Raw genomic sequence first — 22,529 nt, 5'->3', positions numbered from 1 at the left:
ACCCTGAATAGGAGATTATGAAATCCAAAAGATTTCTGTCTAGGTAAAGTAAAATCTAGTACAGAAGTATTATTTAATTACCAAAAAAAGAGTAGAAAGTAAATAGTAGAGAGTAAATCCAACTATCATGATTGTCTACAGACACAGTTAAGTATTCTCTGACCACCCACACCTCCACTTTGAACAGCACAAATGCAAAAGAAAAAACGTTTTTTGTAAATGAGTGATGAACACATGGAAGTTCATTATATTATTTCCCAAACCCCTCATTTCACGTAATTTTAAAAATGTAATCAGAAGGGATATAAGCCACAAATAACCTGCCTTCAAACTGAAGCTCTATGGGAAAAATATAAACATGGCCTTTCAAAGTGGGAAGGAATTGAGGGATGAAAAGAGATAGCACAACTGCTAGAAATAAAGGAAAACTTATGGAGGGAGGGAGAGAAGGAGAGAGGAAAGATAGCATGCAATAAACAGATAAAAAATACATTCTGAAAGTAAACATCCCTCCAGGAAACAGAATAAAATTTTCAACAAATCTCTCATATTAAAGAGAGCATGAAATCTGTAAAGTAAGAAAAAATTTAAAAGATCATAACACAGTCGAATTAGGTTAGAATGAAGACTGATGAGCTATGAAGAGGAACTGAGGATGAAAACAATAATACTATAGTACTAATAAATAGAAATACTAAGATTAAAATAGATAATACTGTAAACTTAATTGCTAAAGAGGAGGAAGGGCTTTAAAAATTGCCAGAGAATGAAGGAAAAGGCAGAAAGATCAAATCACCTATAGAGAAAACAAACACACATCTAATAGAAAACAAACACACATTCATTAGTGAATGGGGGAAAAATGGGTTGAGGTTTTATCGTAGAGAACTTCAAACACAGGGCAATAAACCTGCGCTTCATATTATATAGGAAATGAGGATACACTGAGTCTTTTGAATGTGTGTGGAAAGGGTAGAGGTGATAGGGAGGGTAGTTAAAACTAATGTGATAAGAGATGTATGTTAACAACAGTAAACTGGCAGATGTATCAGAGAAGGCATGAATTGGAGGTTGGAAGATCAGTAAGCAGATGGTTGATAAAATAAATTTGTGTGGTTTAAAAGAATAAGTGTGCTTGACTTTTATTTTGCCTTGCTTGGTAGTTCCTTATTTGCCCAGACATGGAAAAATCTGGGCCAGTTTCATCTTATCTATAATCTACTGGTAAATTATTGGACCTTGTAGAAAAGTATTTTCCAATGGAGTTAGAATAATTATTTGGATCTTCAAATCTTACTTAGAAATTAGAAAAGTCCCCCAACCAATCTCAACCTTGTATTCCATATTAGTAGTAAGTATAGACAGAAGAGATAGCAATGTAAGAAACAGTTGGGAAGAAGTGATTATATGCAACCCAAACTAAGATGTGCAATTCAAACACAGAGATACAAAAAGAAGGATTAATTTTTAAATAATTACAAATTCTCTGGTTTGCAATCCTGCTGATTCCCTGGTTTGAAGACACTGTAATTTCTCTAGACATTCATCATTTTAAAGTGATTATAAATATATTTAGAGATTCTCCTTTACAATGAGGCAAAAGATACACAGGTATAGTACATCAATAGTCTAGGTTAGAAATAATGAAGGATTGGATTATTAGATGTATGTGGGATTAGAACCAGAAGTTTATAGTTGACTCTAGAATCAATCTGACTGAATTCAAGTGCACATTGGGGGTTCCTCAAGCCTAGAATAGGACCTAAACAAATGATATGTGGGCACTGATCTTCAATGACATAATTTTGAATATGCCTCAACATGCTTTTTCTTAGGACATGCAGTCTAGATATGCTTAGTACAGTTTAGCATTGCATAGCATTTGTGCTCATTCTACAGTTACACAAGGTATATATAAATATGGCTTTATTTGTGCCCTTGTACATAGTAGAAAGAACTGGGTTTTGCAGTTTTGCAAATCTTATCTTGGTTTCTCACTCAGAAAGACTTTTAAGATTCCAAGTGCATATCAGCCAAGTAACTGCTTGATCTAGGCTCATATCCCTAGGAAGCCCACATTTACCAGGATGCTGTCCATGACAACAGCTCCAGTAGGAACACCATAGCAGTCAGAATGATTCCCTCCCATCTCTTGCTTACACACACATGTCATTTACATTGGCATGACATCAAATACATTTACTACTGTATCTAGTGCCCCCTGGAGGATATCTTGGATTTTATAAGGCAACAATAGTATAGATTTACAGGTATGGGTAAATTACCATAAGGAAAAATGGGTATTTTTCCCTCTTACTTTGATGGAGTTTTAACAGCCTCTCGGAAAACATCTAAAAATGACAATTACAATTAAATTAGAAAATGTTATAACCTAACTAATACATCTTTACTTAAAGCTTTTAAAATACAAACCAGGAAATATATATACATTACTTACAGGATAGTAAATATGATCTTTTGAGGCTCTGTTTATGCTCCAAAAGAAATCTAAGCAGCTTTTCTTTTTCCTTAAATTTCTGATAAAATAATCCTGTTAAAACTAAAGAGTTTGTTCTATTATGAGAAATTTAAATTTTAAAAATTTGACATTTTAAAATAAAAAGAGAATATTGGAATAAAAACAGAGAAGGATTTTTCTTCAAAATGATTAACACCTATAGTATTTCTCAAGCTTTCCCATCAAAGTATCTCTCTTTTTTCTTCTAGTTTTATTGAGATATAAGTGACATAGAACATTGTATTAATTTTAGATGTACAACATGATCGTTTGATCCACTGGAAAATGATTATCACAATAAATTTTAAGTAAAATGTTAGGAAATACAACACAGCAATTTTTCAAAAGAACAGTACTCTATCATCAATTAAGTTTTAATTCCAAGAATACAAACAAGGATCAAGAAATCTATTAACATAACTTCTTTTATTTTCACATCTTTATTGGAGTATAAATGCTTTACCATGTTCTGTTAGTTTCTGCTGTACAACAAAGTGAAGCAGCTATACGTATACATACATTCTCATATACCCTCCCTCTTAAGCCTCCCTCTCACCCTCCCTATTCCATCCCTCTAGGTTATCACAAAGCATCAAATTGATCTCCTTGTGCTATGCAGCAGCTTCCCACTAGCCATCAATTTTACATTTGGTAGTGTATATATGTCAATGCTACTCTCTCACTTCATCCCAGCTCCCCCTTTGCACCCTGTGCCCTCAAGTCCGTTCTCTACGTCTATGTCTTTATTCCTGCCCTGCCACTAGGTTCATCAGTACTGCTTTTTTAATTCCACATATATGCATTAGCATACAGTATTTGTTTTTCTCTTTCTGACTTACTTCACTCTGTATGACAGATTCTAGATCCATCCACCTCACTACAAATAACTCAACTTCGTTTCTCCTTATGGCTGAGTAATATTCCATTGTATATACGTGCCACATCTTCTTTATCCATTCATCATCGATGGACACTTAGGTTGCTTCCATGTCCTGGCTATTGTAAATAGTACTGCAATGAACGTTGCGGTACATGTCTCTTTTTGAATTATGGTTTTCTCTGGGTACATGCCCAGTAGTGGGATTGCTGGGTCATATGGTAGTTCTATTTTTAGTTTTTTAAGGAACCTCCATACTGTTCTCCATAGTGGCTGTATCAGTTTACATTCCCACCAACAGTGCAAGAGGGTTCCCTTTTCTCCACACCTTCTCCAGCATTTATTGTTTGTAGATTTTTTGATGATGGCCATTCTGACCAGTGTGAGGTGATACCTCATTGTGGTTTTGATTTGCATTTCTCTAATGATTAGTGATGTTGAGCATCTTTTCATGTATTTGTTGGCCATCTATATGTCTACTTTGGAGAAATGTCTATTTAGGTCTTTGCCCATTTTTGGATTGCATTGCTTGTTTTTGTGACATTGAGCTGCATAAGTTGCTTGTATATTTTGGAGATAAATCCTTTGTCAGTTGCTTCATTTGCAAATATTTTCTCCCATTCTGAGGGTTGTCTTTTCGTCTTGTTTATGGTTTCCTTTGCTGTGCAAAAGCTTTTAAGTTTCATTATGTCTTATTTGTTTATTTTTGTTTTTATTTCCCTTACTCTAGGAGGTGGGTCAAAAAGGATCTTGCTGTGATTTATGTCACAGATTGTTCTGCTTATGTTTTTCTCTAAGAGTTTCATAGTGTCTGGCCTTACATTTAGGTCTTTAATTCATTTTGAGTTTATTTTTGTGTATGGTATTAGGGTGTGTTCTAATTTCATTCTTTTACATGTATCTATCCATTTTTCCCAGCACCACTTATTGAAGAGGCTGTCTTTTCTCCGTTGTATATTCTTGCCTCCTTTGTCAAAGATAAGGTGACCATATGTGCGTGGGTTTATCTCTGGACTTTCTATCCTGTTCCACTGATTCATATTTCTGTTTTTGTGCCAGTACCATACTGTCTTGATTACTGTAGCTTTGTAGTATAGTCTGAAGTCAGGGAGTCTGATTCCTCCAGCTCTGTTTTTCTTTCTTAAGATTGCTTTGGCTATTCTGGGTCTTTTGTGTTTCCATACAAATTGTAAAATTTCTTGTTCTAGTTCTGTGAAAAATGCCACTGATAATTTGATAGGGATTGCACTGAACCTGTAGATTGCTTTGGGTAGTATAGTCATTTTCAAAATATTGATTCTTCCAATCCAGAAGCATGGTATACCTCTCCATCTGTTTATGTTATATTTGATTTCTTTCATCAGTGTTTTATAGTTTTCTGAGTACAGGTTTTTTGCCTCCTTAGGTAGGTTTATTCCTCGGTATTTTATTCTTTATGTTGCGATGGTAAATGGAATTGTTTCCTTAATTTCTCTTTCTGATCTTTCGTTGTTAGTGTATAGGAATGCAAGAGATTTCTGTGCATTCATTTTGTATCCTGCAACCTTACCAAATTCATTGATTAGCTCTAGTAGTTTTCTGGTGGCATCTTTAGGATTTTCTATGTATAGTATCACGTCATCGGCAAACAGTGACAGTTTTACTTCTTTTCCAGTCTGTACTTTTTATTTCTTTTTCTTCTCTGATTGCTGTGGCTAGGACTTCCAAAAGTATGTTGAATAATAGTGGTGAGAGTGAATATCCTTGTCTTGTTCCTGATCTTAGAGGAAATGCTGTCACTTTTTTACCATTGAGAATGATGTTTGCTGTGGGTTTGTCGTATATGGCTTTTATTATGTCGAAGTAGGTTCCCTCTAGGCCCACTTTCTGGAGAATTTTTATCATAAATGGGTACTGAATTTTGTCAAAAGCTTTTTCTGAACCTATTGAGATGGATCATATGATTTTTATTCTTTAATTTGTTAATATGGTGTATCACATTGATTATTTTGTGTATATTGAAGAATCCTTGCATCCCTAGGATAAAGCCCACTTGATCATGGTGTATGATCCTTTTAATGTGCTGTTGGATTCTGTTTGCTAGTATTTTGTTGCAGATTTTTGTGTCTATGTTCATCAGTGATATTGGTCTATAATTTTCTTTGTTTTGTGATAACTTTGTCTGGTTTTGGTATCAGGGTGATGGTGGTCTCATAGAACGAGTTTGGGAGTGTTCCTCCCTCCACAATTTTTTGGAAGAGTTTGAGAAGAATAGGTGTTAGCTCTTCTCTAAATGTTTGATAGAATTCGCCTGTGAAGCCATCTGGTCCTGGACTTCTGTTTCTTGGAAGATTTTTAATTACAGTTTCAATTTCATTACCTGTGATTGTTTGGTTTATATTTTCCAATTCTTCCTGGTTCAATCTTGGAAAGTTGTACTTTTCCAAGAATTAGTCCATTTCTTCCAGGTTGTCTATTTTATTGGCATATAGTTGCTTGTAGTAGTCTCTTATGATCTTTTGCATTTCTGAGTTGCCAGTTGTAACCTCTCCTTTTTCATTTATAATTTTATTGATTTGAGTCCTCTCCCTGTTTTCCTTGATGAGTCTGGCTAAAGGTTTATCCATTTTGTTTATTTTCTCAAAGAACTAACTTTTAGTTTTATTGATCTTTGCTATTGTTTTCTTTCTATTTCATTTACTTCTGCTCTGATCTTTATGATTTCTTTTCTTCTACTAACTCTGGGTATTTTTTGTTCTTCTTTCTCTAGTTGCTTTGGGTGTAAGGTTAGATTGTTATTTGAGATTTTTCTTTTTTCTTGAGGTGAGCTTGAATTGCTATGAACCTCCCTCTTAGAACTGCTTTTGGTGCGTCCCATAGGTTTTGGATCATCGTGTTTTCATTGTCATTTGTTTCTGGGTATTTTTTAATTTCTTCTTTGATTTCTTCAGTGATCTCTTGGTTATTTAGCAGTGTATTGTTTAGCCTCCATGTATTTGTGTTTTTTACTGTTTTTTTCCTGTAATTGATTTCTAATCTCAGAGCATTGTGGTCAGTAAAGATGCTTGATACGACTTCAGTTTTCTTAAATTTTCCAAGGCTTGATTTGTGATGCAAGATGGGATCTATTCTGGAGAACGTTCCATGTGCACTTGGGAAGAAAGTGTATTCTTCTGCTTTCAGGTGGAATGTCCTAAAAATATCAATTAAGTCTATCTGGTCTATAGTATCATTTAAAGCGTGTGTTTCCTTATTTATTTTCTGTCTGGATGATCTGTCTATTGGTGTAAGTGGGGTGTTAAAGTCCCCAACAATTATTGTGCTACTGTCGATTTCTCCTTTTATGGCTGTTAGCATTTGTCTCATGTATTGAGGTGCTCCTATGTTGGGTGCACAAATATTTATAATTGTTATGTTTTCTTCTTGGATTGATCCCTTGATCATTATGTAGTGCTCTTCCTTATCTCTTGTAACAGTCTTTATTTTAACGTCTATTTTATCTGATGTGAGTATTGCTACTCCAGCTTTCTTGTGATTTCCATTTGCATGGAATATCTTTTTCCATCCCCTCACTTTCAGTCTTTATGTGTCCCTAGGTCTGAAGTGGGTTTCTTGTAGACAGCATATATAAGGGTCTTGTTTTTGTATACATTCAGCCAGTCCATGTCTTTTGTTGGAGCATTTAATCCATTTACATTTAAGGTGATTATCAATATGTATGTTCCTATTACCATTTTCTTCATTGATTTGGGTTTGTTTTTATGGGTCTTTTCCTTCTCTTGTGTTTCCTGCCTAGAGAAGTTCCTTTAGCATTTGTTTTAAAGCTGGTTTGGTGGTGCTGAATTCTCTTAGCTTTTGCTTGTCTGTAAAGGTTTTAATTTCTCCATTGAATCTGAATGAGATCCCTGCTGGGTAGAGTAATCTTGGTTGTAGGTTTTTCCCTTTCATCACTTTAAATATGTCCTGCCACTCCCTTCTTGCTTGCAGAGTTTCTGCTGAAAGATCAGCTGTTAACTTTATGGGGATTCCCTTGTATGTTATTTGTTTCTTTTCCCTTGCTGCTTTTAATTTTTTTTCTTTGTATTTAATCTTTGATAGTTTGATTAATATGTGTCTCGGCATGTTTCTCTTTGGGTTTATCCTGTATGGGACTCTGTGCTTCCTGGACTTGATTGACTATATTCTTTCCCATGTTCAGGAAGTTTTCGACTATAGTCTCTTCAAATATTTTCTCAGATCTTTTCTTTTTCTCTTCTTCTTCTGGGGCCCCTAAAACTCAAATGTTGGTGCATTTAATGGTATCCCAGAGGTCTCTGAGACTGTCCTCAATTCTTTTCATTCTTTTTTCTTTATTCTGCTCTGCGGTAGTTATTTACACTTTTTTATCTTCCATCTCACTTATCTATTCTTCTGCCTCAGTTATTCTGCTATTGATTCCTTCTAGAGTATATTTAATCAGTTATTGTGTTGTGTGTTTGCTCTTTAGTTCTTCTAGATCCTTGTTAAATGTTTCTTGTATTTTCTCCATATTGTTTCCGAGATTTTGGATCATCTTTACTTACCATCATTACTCTGAATTCTTCTTCAGGTAGGTTGCCTATTTCATCTTCATTTATTTGGTCTTGTAGGTTTTTACCTTGCTCCTTCACCTGTAACATATATTTTGGCATTTCTTTTTTTTTTTTGGTGGTGGTTGGGGCTGTATTCCTGTCTTACTGGTTGTTTGACCTGAGGCGTCCAGCACTGGAGTTTGCAGGCAGTTGGGTAGAGCCGGGTCTTGGTGCCGAGATGAAGACCTCCAGGAGTCCTCACTCTGATTAATATTCCGTGGGATCTGAGGTTCTCTGTTAGTCCAGCAGTTTGGACTCGGTGCTCCCACCACAGGAGCTCGGGCCTGACCTTTGGCCTAGGAACCAAGATCCCGCAAGCCACGTGGTGTGGCCAAAAAGAAAAAAAAATGGTGCAGTACAATAACAAAGAAAAAAAATAAAATAAAATTAGAAAGATAAAAAATATATTAAGATAAAAATATAATTTACCAGCATTGAATATACCCAATTATTGTTCAACATTATTCTTCCGTACTCTCCCCACTCACCCCTGTCAAAATATTTAATAATAAACTTAAGGCATTATAAAAAAATACATATAATTGAAACAACTGCAACAAGGTAAAACAAAATCACAAGAGAAAAAAAAAGAAAACAAAAAAAAGGGGAACAAGCCAAAAGGAGCAGAACAATAACAAAGTATAAAGATTAAAATAAAATTAGAAAAATAAAAGATTTATTAGAAAAAATAAAAATATAAATGAATCAGCAACAACAAGGTAAAACAGAACCCCAAACTAAAAGAAGAAAGAAGAAAAAATAAAAAAAGAAAAAAAAAAAGCCTTGGCTATGGGGGTGGAGTTTAAGCAGGGATGGAACTTATGCAGGGGTGGGGTTTACGGTGGGGCGGTACCTAGGTGGGTGTGGGGTGACGTCTGAGTGTGGGGCAGGGCCTAGGCTCAGGACCCACTCAGCCGGAAAAGGCCTTTGGGGCGGGGTCTAGGCGGGGCGATGTTCAAGCATGGGGTGGGGCCTCTGCTTAGGACCTTTGTGGAAGAGGAGAGGCAGCACGTCCAAAGGGGGGGTCTCTGGAGTTCCGGAGTTTGGAGGTAAGGCCCTGGGTGAGGGTGTGTGGGTGGGGTTTAGGCCCAGCCTGGTTGGAGGGGGTCTCAGAAGGGGTCTCCGAGTGTAGAGGTGGGGCCCTGGGTGGGGGTGTAGGGGCGGGGCTTGGGCTCTGCTAGGCAGGAGGGAGGCTCCAAGGGCAGAGGATTAGGCCTGGGAGCCCAACAGGCTCCCCAGTGCCTCAGTGGACAGGGAAAGCACTGGCCGTATTCCCTTCCCTTCCTCTGCGCTCCCCCATGTCTCCTCCAGGGTCTCCCCCGTCCCTGCTGGACCCCTAACCGTGGGTGGGTCCCGCTGGGTGTAGGAACTCCTCCCCTCCCCCAGCCGCCACTTAGGGTTGCCAGTCTGGTAGGTCTGGCCTTTACTTTTGCTCCCACTTCCCTCCCTCCCACTCCCTCAGGATCCGCACCACTAGCGCCCAGGTGGGCAGAGCATCAGGCCCAGGATCTCAGCCGGCTCCTGGGGGCCCAAGTGGGCAGGGGATACCTGGTCATGCTCCCTTTTCATCCTCTGCCCTCCCAATGGTCCCCCAGTTTCCCCCTTCGGGTGTGGGATCCCTTCCCCTCCCCCAGCCACCCCTCAGGGGCACAGGGCCTGTCCCACCTCCACTTCTCCTCCCCCTTCACTCCCCCCACACCCCACGTCCTACCTGGTCTCTGGGGGTTCCTCTCGTCCCCTTACATGTCCGTGGTCCCCCACCAGGGCCTGGTAGGTGCCCTAGTTGTGTGGAGACGCAAATTCCCCATCCTCCTAGTCTGCCCTCTTGACTCCACCCCCCCAACATAACTTCTTACATCACCAATTAAAAACCTATATGATGGGCTTCCCTGGTGGCGCAGTGGTTGAGAGTCTGCCTGCCAATGCAGGGGACATGGGTTCGAGCCCTGGTCTGGGAGGATCCCACGTGCCGCGGAGCAACTAGGCCCGTGAGCCACAATTACTGAGCCTGCGCGTCTGGAGCCTGTGCTCCGCAGCGAGAGAGGCCACGACAGTGAGAGGCCCGCACACCGCGATGAAGAGTGGCCCCCGCTTGCCACAACTAGAGAAAGCCCTCGCACAGAAACGAAGACCCAACACAGGCAAAAATAAATAAATAAATAAATAAATAAATAAATAAATAAATAAAAAAGCAGAAGGAAAAAAAAAACGAAAAAAAAAACTTAAAAAAAAAAAAATAAAATAAATACATGGTACAGTACTACACATCCGAGGCTGACTGAATCCAAGGGTGAGGAACTGCAGATATTGAGGACTAAGTATAAAGTTATACATGGATTTTTGACTGGGGGGTGGTTGGTGCCCCTAACTCCTGCATTGTTCCAGGGTCAACTGTACTTAAATTTGATAAAGATTATTTTCTAAAAACCAATAGCAAATATTTTAAATAAGATACAAAAATAATTTCAACCAGTACCAGGTTAGCAAAAGGTGATGCATACTATCTAGCAATCCCAAGAAACAGTAATAAAATTCTATTGGAAATAATACAAGAATGTAGTAAGGTGATTAGATGTAATAAAATATATAAAATCAATAGATTTTTCTTTTCTGTAATAACAATAAACATCTAGAAATTTAAATGATAAAAATATTTCTTTTACATAGAAACAAAATCTATAAAATGTTTAGAAATCAGTATGGTATTGGCATAGAAATAGATAAAACTACTCAGTTATTAGATATATACCCAAAAGAATTGAAAGCAGGGACTTGAACAGATATTTGTAGACCCATGTTCATAGAAGTATTATTCAGAATAGCCCAAAGGTGTAAGCAATCCAAGTGTCCATTGATGGATGAATCAATAAACAAAACGTAATATACACACAATGGAATATTATTCAGCCTTAAAAAGAAAGGAGATTCTGACACCAACAACATGGGCAAACCTTGAGGACATAAGGCTAAGCAAAATAAGCCAGTCCCAAAATACTGTATGATTTCACTCATATGAGGTACCTAGAATAGTCAAATTCATAGAGACAGAAAGTAGATTGGTGGTTGCCAGGAGCTGGGGTTGGGGGGAGAGGTTATTGTTTAATGTGTACATAGTTTCACTTGGGGAAGATGAAAGGTTCTGGAGATGGACGGTAGTGATGATTGCACAACAACGTGAATGTACTTAATGCTGCTGAATTGTTTTTAAAAATGGGTTTAAAAAAAAAATGATTTAAAAAGAACACCCAGTTCAGTTAAACAGAATAGATAACCCAGAACTCAATCTGAGCATATATGTGACAAATGTGGTATTTCAGTTCACTGGGGAAAAGATACTATATGTAATATATGATACTGGCTCAATTGGCCAATCATCTGAAAAAAAATAAACCTGGACCCTGATCTCATATCATATACAAACTTAAATTCCAGATTGATTAAACACTTAAAACTAAAACTAAAAATATTAGTATAAAAGCTAAAACATTACACATATAACATGTTTGACCAAGTTAAAATAAACATGTATGGCATAAGAGGTTATAAACAAATTCAAAAGGGAAGACACATTTAGGCAAAAAAATTTTTCATTGCAACTGACAGATAACAGACTGATATCTGTGATATAGAAAGAACTCTTAAAATTGTTATAACAAGAAAACTCAGAATTTGAAAGGAAAAATAGATATGAATAGAAAATTGAAGAACAAATCTAAATGTCCAACAGTTTCCAAATTCTATCTCTGCACACACATGTCCCCTCACATCAAGAAGAGGTGAGGTCTATTTTTCCTCCCCTTGAATCTGCACTAGCCTTGTGACTTGCTTTGTGATGTCATGTTGAATGTCACTGTCACAATGAAATGTGACAGAAGTTATGTTTTAGGTCTTCTGATCTCAGGTATTGAAAGGACTAGCATCTTCTCTTTTAGCCCTCTTAAAATCCAGCTGTTATGTTATACAAAATCAAGCTTACACTAATGAGAGATTTGAGGCCATTGGGATGAGAAGCCCTGCAGGATGAGGATGATGATCATTCCTGCTTCAGCCTGGATCTTTGTTGGATGTTCCAGCCTCGGCCTCACTCCTAAATAAATGCAGCGCCATAAATGACGAATACACTTGTAGTGAGGAAAGGTAATTTAAAAAAAAGAATGAGATGCCATTTACAAGCCTCATAGTGGGCAAAGATTTTTTATTGCTTGCAGGTCAAGATATGCAGAAAATATGAATTGAAGAGAGCTGAGTGGAAGATGACAATTGGCCCATAAAGTTTGAAGAAGTGACTCTGACATGACCTTGTATTCTTATGGATTGTCCCCAAATCAATCTGAACACACTATCAGATTTGAAAATTGAATTTGCTTGAGCAAAGACCCTACCACCTCTGTCATGTCCACATTTATTTAGGTCCACAAGCGGAGGTATGATTTAGAGCAATAATCATCAAACTTTTGATCTCGTATTTCCCAAAAGAATTTTGAAAATCTTCATCTCCGTATCCCTTTACAAATTTTTACTTGATGCCTAAAACTGTTCCTCAGAAGTTTAGCTATAAAGAATTTAGACATATTAGAAATATTGATGCTAAGAAAAAAAATTATAACTTCACTCTTTTAAGTTCTCTCTTGGTTCCTCTGCCTTTACAATGAGAATATGCCCAGGCTAGCCTGATGGAAAAAGAAACATATGAAACAGAAACAGGCCAGCAAAATTGTCCAAGCCAAGGCCCTAGGCATATGAGTCTAGGAAAGATCACTTAAGCACCTAGCAGACTCAGTGCTGCCTGTAGACACAGAGACCTACTAAACTCAAATCAGTTAAACAAAACTACAAAGCCAAGCTGTAGAATCATAAGATAAAGTAAATATATATTGTTGGATGCCACTGAGCTTTTTTTGTGATTTTTTTGTTATGCAGCCCTACTGTTTCAATAGGTGACTAATACACCATCTACCATATTTTCTATACAAGCACACTGACCTCAAATTCATGACTAATCTACAAATATTTGCCAAATGACTGTGCAACAAAAACATGTATACAAACTGAAATTTAAAATTTTATTTTTCTTCCTTATGACCATAAGGCTCTAAGTATTAAAAAATTCAAATTCATGGTTAATCTTACCATTAATATTGCTCAGCAATCATGCAATACATCCTTAACCCATGCCCCCTTTTACTCTCCTATGTGACTTTCACACCTCATCTCTTCTCAAATCATAGTACCTCCTTTATACTGTTATTCAAAGTAGATGACCTCACTTCCTTTCTCTAAGAAAATCAAAGTAATAAGAAAGAAATTCCACAAACCACTGTCTGCACCCACATATTCTCCTTTCCTGCATGTTATTATAGATGAATTATTCATACTCTGATCTAAAGCAAAATTCTCTACTTGTGTACTAGACCCTATCCTACCTCACTTACTCAAGAATATAGAAATACTTCTTTGTCTTTCCTAACTCATCAATCTGTTGTCGTTGTTGTTTTTGTTCCCTACTGGATCCCTCCTATCAGCATATATACATGGCGTTATTTCTCCCATCTTTAAAATAAATGTTTCTTTCAACTTATTTCCCCCATGAGCCACCACCTCATTTACTCCTTTTTTTGCAACAAAAACTCCTCAAGTTACTCTCTCCTCCTTGAAACATTTTATTCACTGATTTATTCTCTTGGCTATCCGAAGACCTTATTGGCCACTACTTCTCAGGCCCCATTGCTGAGTTTTTCTCTTCTTCCCAACCTCTTACTGTTGGTATACTTCAAGACTCAGTCCTTGATCTGCTTGTCTTCTCTACCTACTCATTTTGTCCATGGTCTCTTCCAGTCTCCTAGCTTTAAATATCATCTCCTGGACAAGGGCTCCCAAATTAAAATTTCTAGCCTACACTTCTCTCCCAAATTTCAGACTTGATTATCTAACTATGTACTTGATATCTCCCCTTGGATATTTACAGACATCTCACACTCACCATATCCATAATTGAATTCCTGATCTTCCCTTCCAAAACTGCTCCACTGCAGTCTTTCCCATTTCAGTTGATGGCAACTCCATTTTTCTTGTTACTCAGAACGAAAACCCTCTCCTCTCATATCCTTCTAAGTACCTCCTGACTCCAACCATTTCTCAACATTTCCTCTTATTTCACTCCAGTCTGTGCCATTGCCATATCCTAAGAGCACCTAACAACTTGTCCTGTTATACTTCTTGCATCCTATAGTCAATATTCTACACAGAAGTCAAGAATGATAAAGCCATATCTCTGTTTATTATCCTCTAAGGGCTCTCCATTTCACTCAAAGTAAAAGACTCTACAAGGGCCTACATGATCTGGCCTTTCCCTACTGCTATACTTCCCTGACTACTCTTGCTGTGTTTCCTCAATTTGCTCCATCCAGTGGTCTCCTAGCTATTCCTCAAAATACTAGGAATCTTAGTCTTTGGACTGCAGTTTTCTCTGTGGAACCTCAGGTAACCACATGGCAAATGCCTACCTTCTTCAAATTTTGCTCAAATAGCACTTTTTAACACAGTCTAGCCCCATCTCCCTATTTAAAATTACAATCCCTCCACACCACTTCTCTTACAAACCCCTGCTTCCTAACCTCTAACTCTGCTTTACTTATTCATTTTCCCAAACACTTATCTAACATAGTGCATTATATGCTTACCTACACCCACGGAATATAAATTCCAGGAGATCAAGTATAGGGATGTCTTTGTGTGTGTGCACCTGCATATGTGTGTGTAATCTCTTTTATTCACTGACATGTCCCAAGAAACAAAGTGCGTGGCACAAAGCTGTTCAGTAAATACTTGTTCAATGAATCTATAACAAAAACCTGTATATTAACTAAAATTTAAATTTTATTTTTATTTCTGATGATCATAAGGTTCTAAAAATTAAAAATCTTCTTTTGGATTGGGTTAGCTTTGTAATAATTTTTAGTATACAACTGATTAAATAATTTTGATAATTATTAAACAATCAAGTAAAATTTTACCGGTAAAGCATGTTAGTGAGATAAATCATGATCAACCTTTTTCTCTTCATTTAGTGAAAAAAAAACTATTTATAAATAATAATGTAAATATTATTTTTAAAATTTTATATAGTTTATAAATACTAACTCTATAAAATACTGCTATAAACTAATTGGTATAGGAACTGTCCTTTAATTTTTTTAAAATAAAGTAGGAAAAAAAATTTTGTTAGATGAAATTAGGTGATGATTGATTATAAATGGAATAAATAATTCATCAGATTCACTTAATAAAATAGGTTTTAAATACTTTGTCTAAATTACAAAATGTGAAAGAAAGTAGGTGAAAGTCTTATTGGTGAGTTTTATCTAATGTGTTTTGAAAAATTTGGTAGCACCAAAAAAATTTTTCTTCAGTTACATTTAAAAAAGTCAGCACCAGTAAACTTAACTGCTTTGGCTTTTCAAAGAGGCTTTTCTTTTCTGCTACTGATATGTCCTAGGAATAAGTAACGAGAATAGCTAGAATTTTTAACGCTTACCTGTATAAAATCACTGTTTTTAGCTTTCAATATTTCTTATTAATGCTTTCCTTGCTTTGCTCCTTTTGTGTACATATTAACTGATAACAGCTGGGGGCACGGAAAAGTCACAGTCCTTAAATGGAAATCATCGCTAGTTCCACTATGCTATTCTATGATACATATGCATTCAAAACATCCCAACTTGGGCCAAAATACCACACTCCTAACCCACTTTTTACCCATAACATAAATAGAGAAGACAGAGAAATTCCCTGTGGATTGTGGTAACTTGATTAATCATTAAAACTAAGTCCTCCCATGGACTTCCCTGGTGGCGCAGTGGTTAAGAATACGCCTGCCAATGCAGGGTACACGGGTTCGAGCCCTGGTCTGGGAAGATCCCACATGCCACGGAGCAACTAAGCATGTGCGCCACAACCACTGAGCCTGCACTCTAGAGCCTGCAAGCCACAACTACTGAGCCTGCACGCCTAGAGCCCATGCTCTGCAACAAGAGAAGCCACCACAATGAGAAGACCACGCACTGCAAAGAAGAGTAGCCCCCACTCGCTGCAACTGCACTCTAGAGAAAGCCCATGTGCAGCAACAAGGACCCAAAACAGCCAAAAATAAATTAATTAATTAAAAAAAAGAAAAACTAAGTCCTCCCCTTTGCTCAGAGCTTAGAGTATGAACCATTTATGTGTGTGCTTTTGTAAAGTGAGTAAAGGGCTGTTAGGAACTCAGGCAAGTTCACACTCAAGTTAATCTTTGCAAATAGCTGGAAGTGGAGAATCTGGAAATTGATTCTTTTTAAATGATCCATGTCTTTGTATCCCTAGAAAGTTTTCACATCTCTAATAGGTACCCTACCCTAGCTTGAAGATTCCTGATAAAGTGCATTTCTCTCCTGTGGTAAAATGTACACTGCGTTGTGGTTATCTGGTATTTTCAACCAAATCATTGAAAATTTCATAGTAAGATCTTGCTCAGAAGGTCTGCTTATCTAAATTCTTATATTAGGATCTCTTCCTAATACATTATACAAATCCTGTTCCCCAGAATTCTGCTTCCAACTAGCTTTTAAGTAGAGCTGCTCACTGAGTCGTCTACTTTGAGAAGAAAGTCGTGGCTTGTTGACTCATATATTTGACTGTGAGTCTGCGGGAGATTTATCTCAGAAAATGTCTATTACTCAGTTATGCTCCAGAAATGGTGTCAAGGAATGCTAACTCTATAACTGCAATTCTTCCAGTTCTCTGATAGAATCTTTTCACAGATCAATCACTCATTCATCTTATAAGTGATAAGAATATTCTGCTATATTTATTTTTACTTCTAACTAGACATACTGGAATGTTTAAATGGTCATCCTTAGATAATTTTAGTGCTCATTTGCACCTACAGTGGATGATAACAGAAACTCATATGTACTAAGCACCAGTATAGTACATCAGATATTATAAAGAAAGAAGGCTAAAGGGACAAAAATTCAGATTAGAAACAGTATCTGCCTCCTTTCTTCCCAATTCCAACTAAATTGACCAAGGAAAATGTAAAAGTATGGAAAAGTTGAGTTGGTGCTTAAAGCTAAGGGAAGAATACCAGATGCTACAAATGTTGAAAATATTTAGAGTTCTAACCTAAAGGAGGACACTCAAGAAAGCTTGGCATTCACTTCCACAAGAAAACAGCATTGCCTTTTGAGAATACAAGAAGGTACACACTAAACGCTATGGTCATCTCTTCTAATTTAGGAGTAGAGAAAGGAAAAACCATGAGATTAATAGGGAACATGCCCTACAATGAAAAAATATAAAGACTGTGGCAGGACTCGGTAGGTACCACCGTCTGGGGTAAGTAGAAGTCCTGTCCTAATGGGACATTACTGTGGCAGAGATGGGAGTGGAAGGAGGCTGAGGAAAAGGTGGTGAAATTATTCCCAGAGTGGCAGACCTAATACCTTAAGCAACTAAACCTAGAGCAGTGTCCTTTGACTTGAACCCACCAAAACAGCCAATAAAAATCAGTGTCTCTCCCTCCCTGAAAGGGATACCCACTCAAAATTTTGCACTAGAATAACCTCTTCCTCTTTCTCCTCTTCCTCTTTTTGCATCTGCTGCTTCTGCTGCTGCTTCTTTGCTGGTTCTGATTCCTCTGCAAGGGAGGGAAGTAGAGCACAAATGCCCTGAAGCCCATAATAAAATAATTACAATCATATGATATAATCACATAATCATATGCTCTAAATGGAAATCAGGTGACATCTGGGGCAAAGGTATGTAAAACAGGTGCTTTGTTGCTCTCAAAATAAAAGGATGAATAAACATAAAATAAACAAGAAAACAATATGGTTTAAAAGAAAATATTTCTTGATACAAAAGAAGGAGAATATTATTACTTAAGAGGAAGGAAGGTACACTTTTGAAATAGATCTGTTGAAGAATAGCAATAAGTGATAAGGTAAGAGATAAAAAGGAGGAGATCATAAAAGGCCTTAATGGGTCATTGTAAAGCTTTCGACTTTTATTCTGTATTAGATTATTAGATTAAAACCAGAGGAGGATCTGGAGTAGAATACTGAGATTATCTAACTTACATTTACACATACTCACACTGGCTGCTAGGTTGAACGTATTGATACACTGAGAATAGACTCTTCCACAAGAATGGAAACAGAGAGATGGATCATATGTCACTGCAATAACCCATGCCAAAAAAAAAAAAAATGATGATATCTTGGACCAGGTTAAATCAGTGACAATTGTGAGAAGTGATCAGATTCTGGAAATTGTGAAGTTAGAGTTAAAAAGATTCAGTGGCATAATAGATCTGAGGTGCGAAAGTCAATTAAATTTATTCTATAACTACTAATAATAGCTTGGAAGACAATTTTAAATGGAATATATTTCTTTCCCTAGTAATTCTATTTTAGGAATTTAATCTATGGAAATACTCATATAAATCCCCAAAGATATACTATTTACAATAGCAGAAATTTGGAAATCATATAAATGTCAAAAAAGGAATTGTTTAAATAAATTATGGTAGAATGATATACGTGAATAATATGTAAATATTCTAAAAAAGCATTAGTTCTATAAGCACTGACATGGAAGAATATTAATAAAGGTTAAATTAGAAAATATGGAAGGAAAATGTTATCTACATAAGTGTCTTCCTAAATATCCAAAATAAACTTTAAAAAATTGTAAACTAAAAAGGGGTCAGTAAGGAATCCAGATGAAAGAGCAGATTACAAAAGCCAATAGAGTTCCTATTAGAAAATGTAATGAGAGATATCATTTTCCATTTTTAATTGCAATTAAAAACCATCACATATCTCAGGAATAAAACTAACAAGAAACACTGAATACCTTTAAAAAAACAAACTAGAAAACTTAATGAATAACCTAAAAGACCCAGGACTCCAGGAAGATGACAGCAATGGAGGAATGGTGGCATAGTTTTTGAATATTTCTGAATTCCCACATGAAAACAGAAAGACCAACTAAATAGAAAAATTAAAATCCTATGGACACATCAGAAAATTGGGTGACAAAGTACTCCCAGAAAACCCAAAAATCAAACACTTGAGGACAGACCTTAAGACCTGTAAAAATTTGGCATCTGTGAAAGTAAAGACAGAGAGAAAAATAAACCATCTGATGGATCTGAGAACCAAAGTAAACAGGTATTCAGTGGAAAGTGGTGAGTCAATTTGAGAAAAGCAGATAATGGGTGAATACAAGGGGTCCATGATAAGGGCTGGAGCTGACTAGTCCTACTGATTCATAAAATGGAGCCACTAGTGTTGCCTTCTGGGACAGTTCTCCACACCGAGGAGAAACTAACAAGACTAAGGATATGGAAAATAGAGATGAAGAAAAGAGAAGGTCCAGATAAAAGCAGAGGGAGGGGTTTCTGGCTATGGTCTACTGATGAACTCAGCAAATACTCTACCCAAAAAGTATCTATAAATCTGGAGAAATTTACAAAAATAACCATTTCAGTACTTTGGAAATCAAACAAAGGCATATGACAGTCTGAGAAGCATTTTTATGCTTGTAATACTGCTGAACTTCAGGTAAGAACAGTGGGAATCTGTGGTGTTCTGGTCTGAGGCTGCTCCTACCACATCTCCTGCCTTGATCTATGAGGAAGTTCTGCCAGATGGGGCAAGTTCTGAGGACTGGCAGCTTCTCTGCTACCATCAGTGGGGGATCACTTGATTTGGAATGCTGGATGATGTCCATGCTAAGTGGCTGCTGATGGAAGTGACTTCCAAAGACTGACCAGTGGGAGAGGGCAATAGCTTGACTCTACTTGCCTAAGGTTGTGGTCCTGGTTGGGGCAAGTATATTATTGACTGAGGATATATATATATTTTTTCAACAAAAACAGAAAAATATGAGACATGCAAAGAAATAGGAAAGTGAGATCCATACTTAGAAAAAAAGTAGTCACTACAAACTATGTCTAAGTGTCCTCAGGTGCTCCAGATGCTGTATTTAACAAAGATTTTAAAGCAGCTACTATAAATATGTTCAAAGAACTAAAAGAAACCATGTGTAAAGAATTAAAGTATGAAAACAAAGAATCAACAGATAGAAGTTCTTAATATGTATACAGAAATTATTTTTTAAAAAAGAAACAAACAGAAATTCTGGAGTTGAAGATTACAATAAATAAAATAAAATTCACTATAGGGGCTCACCAGCATATTTGAGATGGCAGAAGAAAAGATCAGAGAACTTGTTGATAAGAAATGGAAATTATACAATCTGAAGAACAGAAAGAACAAGGATTGAAGAAAAGAAAATAGAGCCTCAGAGACCTGTGGGACAACATCAACTGTACTAACATACATGTAAAGGGAGTCCCTGAAAAAGTACAGAATAAAAGGGCAGAGCTCACCAGGAATTCTGGTCTGAAGTGTCAGTGCAAGGCCTCTGCCCATGGCAACCTATGAGCAAGTGAAACTAGAGGGAGCACAAACGAAAACAAAAGGTACTACAGACCTGCCTCTCTGCCTTGGAAGCACGTTTGCAGCCTGTTTCTCCAGGCCTTCAGAGTTGGGTCTTGGACTGCAACTACACCACCAGCTCTCCTGGACCTCCAGACTGCAGAGGTGCTTCTCAGGCTCCAAAACTGACCGTGTGGCTGACAGGGTCTTGGTGCTCCAGCCAGGTGTCAGGCCTGAGCCTCTGAGGTGCGAGAGCCAAGTTCAGGACATTGTACCACCAGAGACCTCCCAGCCCAAGTAATATCAATCGGTGAGAGCTCTCCCAGAGACCTCTGTCTCAACGCTAAGACCCAGCTCCACTCAACGACCAGCAAGCTCCAGTGCTGGACACCACATGCAAAACAACTAGCAAGACAGGAACAAAACCCTACCCAGTAGCAGAGAGGCTGCTTAAAATCATAATAAGTTCACAGACACCCCAAAACACGCCACTGGAGGCAGTCCTGCCAACCAGAAAGACAAGATCCAGCCTCATCCACCAGAACACAGGCACCAGTCCCCTCCACCAGGAAGCCTACACAACCAACTGAACCAACCTTACCCACTGGGGGAAGACACCAAAAACAATGGGAACTACAAACCTACAGTAAGTTAAGCAAAATGAGAGCACAGAGAAACACACAACAGATGAAGGAGCAAGGTAAAAACCCACCACACCAAACAAATGAAGAGGAAACAGGCAGTCTACCTGAAAAAGAATTCAGAGTAACGATAGTAAAGATGATCCAAAATCTTGGAAATAGAATGGAAAAAATACAAGAAACGTTTAACAAGGACCTAGAAGAACTAAAGAACAAACAAACAATGATGAACAACACAATAAATGAAATTTAAAATTCTCTAGAAGGAATCAATAGCAGAATAACTGAGGCAGAAGAATGGATAAGTGACCTGGGAGATAAAATAGTGGAAATAAATAACACAGAGCAGAATAAAGAAAAAAGAATGAAAAGAATTGAGGACAGTCTCAGAGACCTCTGGGACAACATTAAATGCACCAACATTCAAATTACAGGGGTCCCAGAAGAAGAAGAGAAAAAGAAAGGGACTGAGAAAATATTTGAAGAGATTATAGTTGAAAACTTCCCTAATATGGGAAAGGAAATAGTCAATCAAGTCCAGGAAGTGCAGAGAGTCCCATACAGGATAAATCCAGGGAGAAACACGCCAAGACACATTAATGAAACTATTAAAAATTAAATACAAAGAAAAAATATTAAAAGCAGCAAGGGAAAAGAAATAAATAACATACAAGGGAATCCCCATAAGGTTAACAGCTGATCTTTCAGCAGAAACTCTGCAAGCAAGAAGGGAGTGGCAGGACATATTTAAAGTGATGAAAGGGAAGAACCTATAACCAAGATTACTCCACCCAGCAGGGATCTCATTCAGATTCGATGGAGAAATTAAAACCTTTTCAGACAAGCAAAAGCTAAGAGAATTCAGCACCACCAAACCAGCTTTAAAACAAATGCTAAAGGAACTTCTCTAGGCAGGAAACACAAGAGAAGGAAAAGACCTACAATAACAAATCCAAAACAATTAAGAAAATGGTAATAGGAACGTACATATCAATAATTACCTTAAATGTCAATGAATTAAATGCTCCAACCAAAAGACACAGACAGGCCGAATGGATACAAAAACAAGACCCACATATATGCTGTCTACAAAAGACCCACTTCAGACCTAGGGACACATACAGACTGAAAATGAGGGGATGGAAAAAGATATTCCATGCAAATGGAAATCAAAAGAAAGCTGGAGTAGCAATTCTCATATCAGACAAAATAGACTTTAAAATAAAGACTATTACAAGAGACAAAGAAGGACACTACATAATCATCAAGGGATCAATCCAAGAAGAAGATATAACAATTGTAAATATTTATGCACCCAACATAGGAGCACCTCAACACATAAGGCAAATACTAACAGCCATAAAAGGGGAAATCGACAGTAACACAATCATAGTAGGGGACTTTAACGTTCCACTTTCACCA

The 22,529-nt window shown here is 37.3% G+C and overlaps 1 protein-coding gene across 8 annotated transcripts in view; it reads right to left on the bottom strand.

The window, feature by feature from the left end:
- LOC309663364 (small membrane A-kinase anchor protein) overlaps nucleotides 1-22,529 on the bottom strand; it is a 285,507-nt gene that overhangs the window by 163,015 nt on the left and 99,963 nt on the right. For 7 of the 8 annotated variants that reach the window (XR_014265199.1, XR_014265200.1, XR_014265201.1 and 4 more), the window contains one exon: nucleotides 2,318-2,351. Coding sequence is in view for 2 of the 8 variants with exons in the window: in XM_082467354.1 (XP_082323480.1) it covers nucleotides 2,318-2,351 (34 nt within the window). In the remaining 6 variants the exon portion in view is untranslated. Of the gene's footprint in view, nucleotides 1-2,317; nucleotides 2,352-17,560; nucleotides 17,658-22,529 lie in introns of all 8 variants that reach the window. The other variant, XM_082467355.1, reaches the window with a different exon arrangement.

Source organism: Balaenoptera physalus (genome assembly GCF_965194825.1).
Source record: "Balaenoptera physalus genome assembly, chromosome: 6".
Taxonomy (NCBI): Eukaryota; Metazoa; Chordata; class Mammalia; order Artiodactyla; family Balaenopteridae; genus Balaenoptera; species Balaenoptera physalus.
The sequence above is the reverse complement of the archived record's forward strand: the minus strand, read 5'-3'. Positions and strand labels throughout refer to the sequence as shown.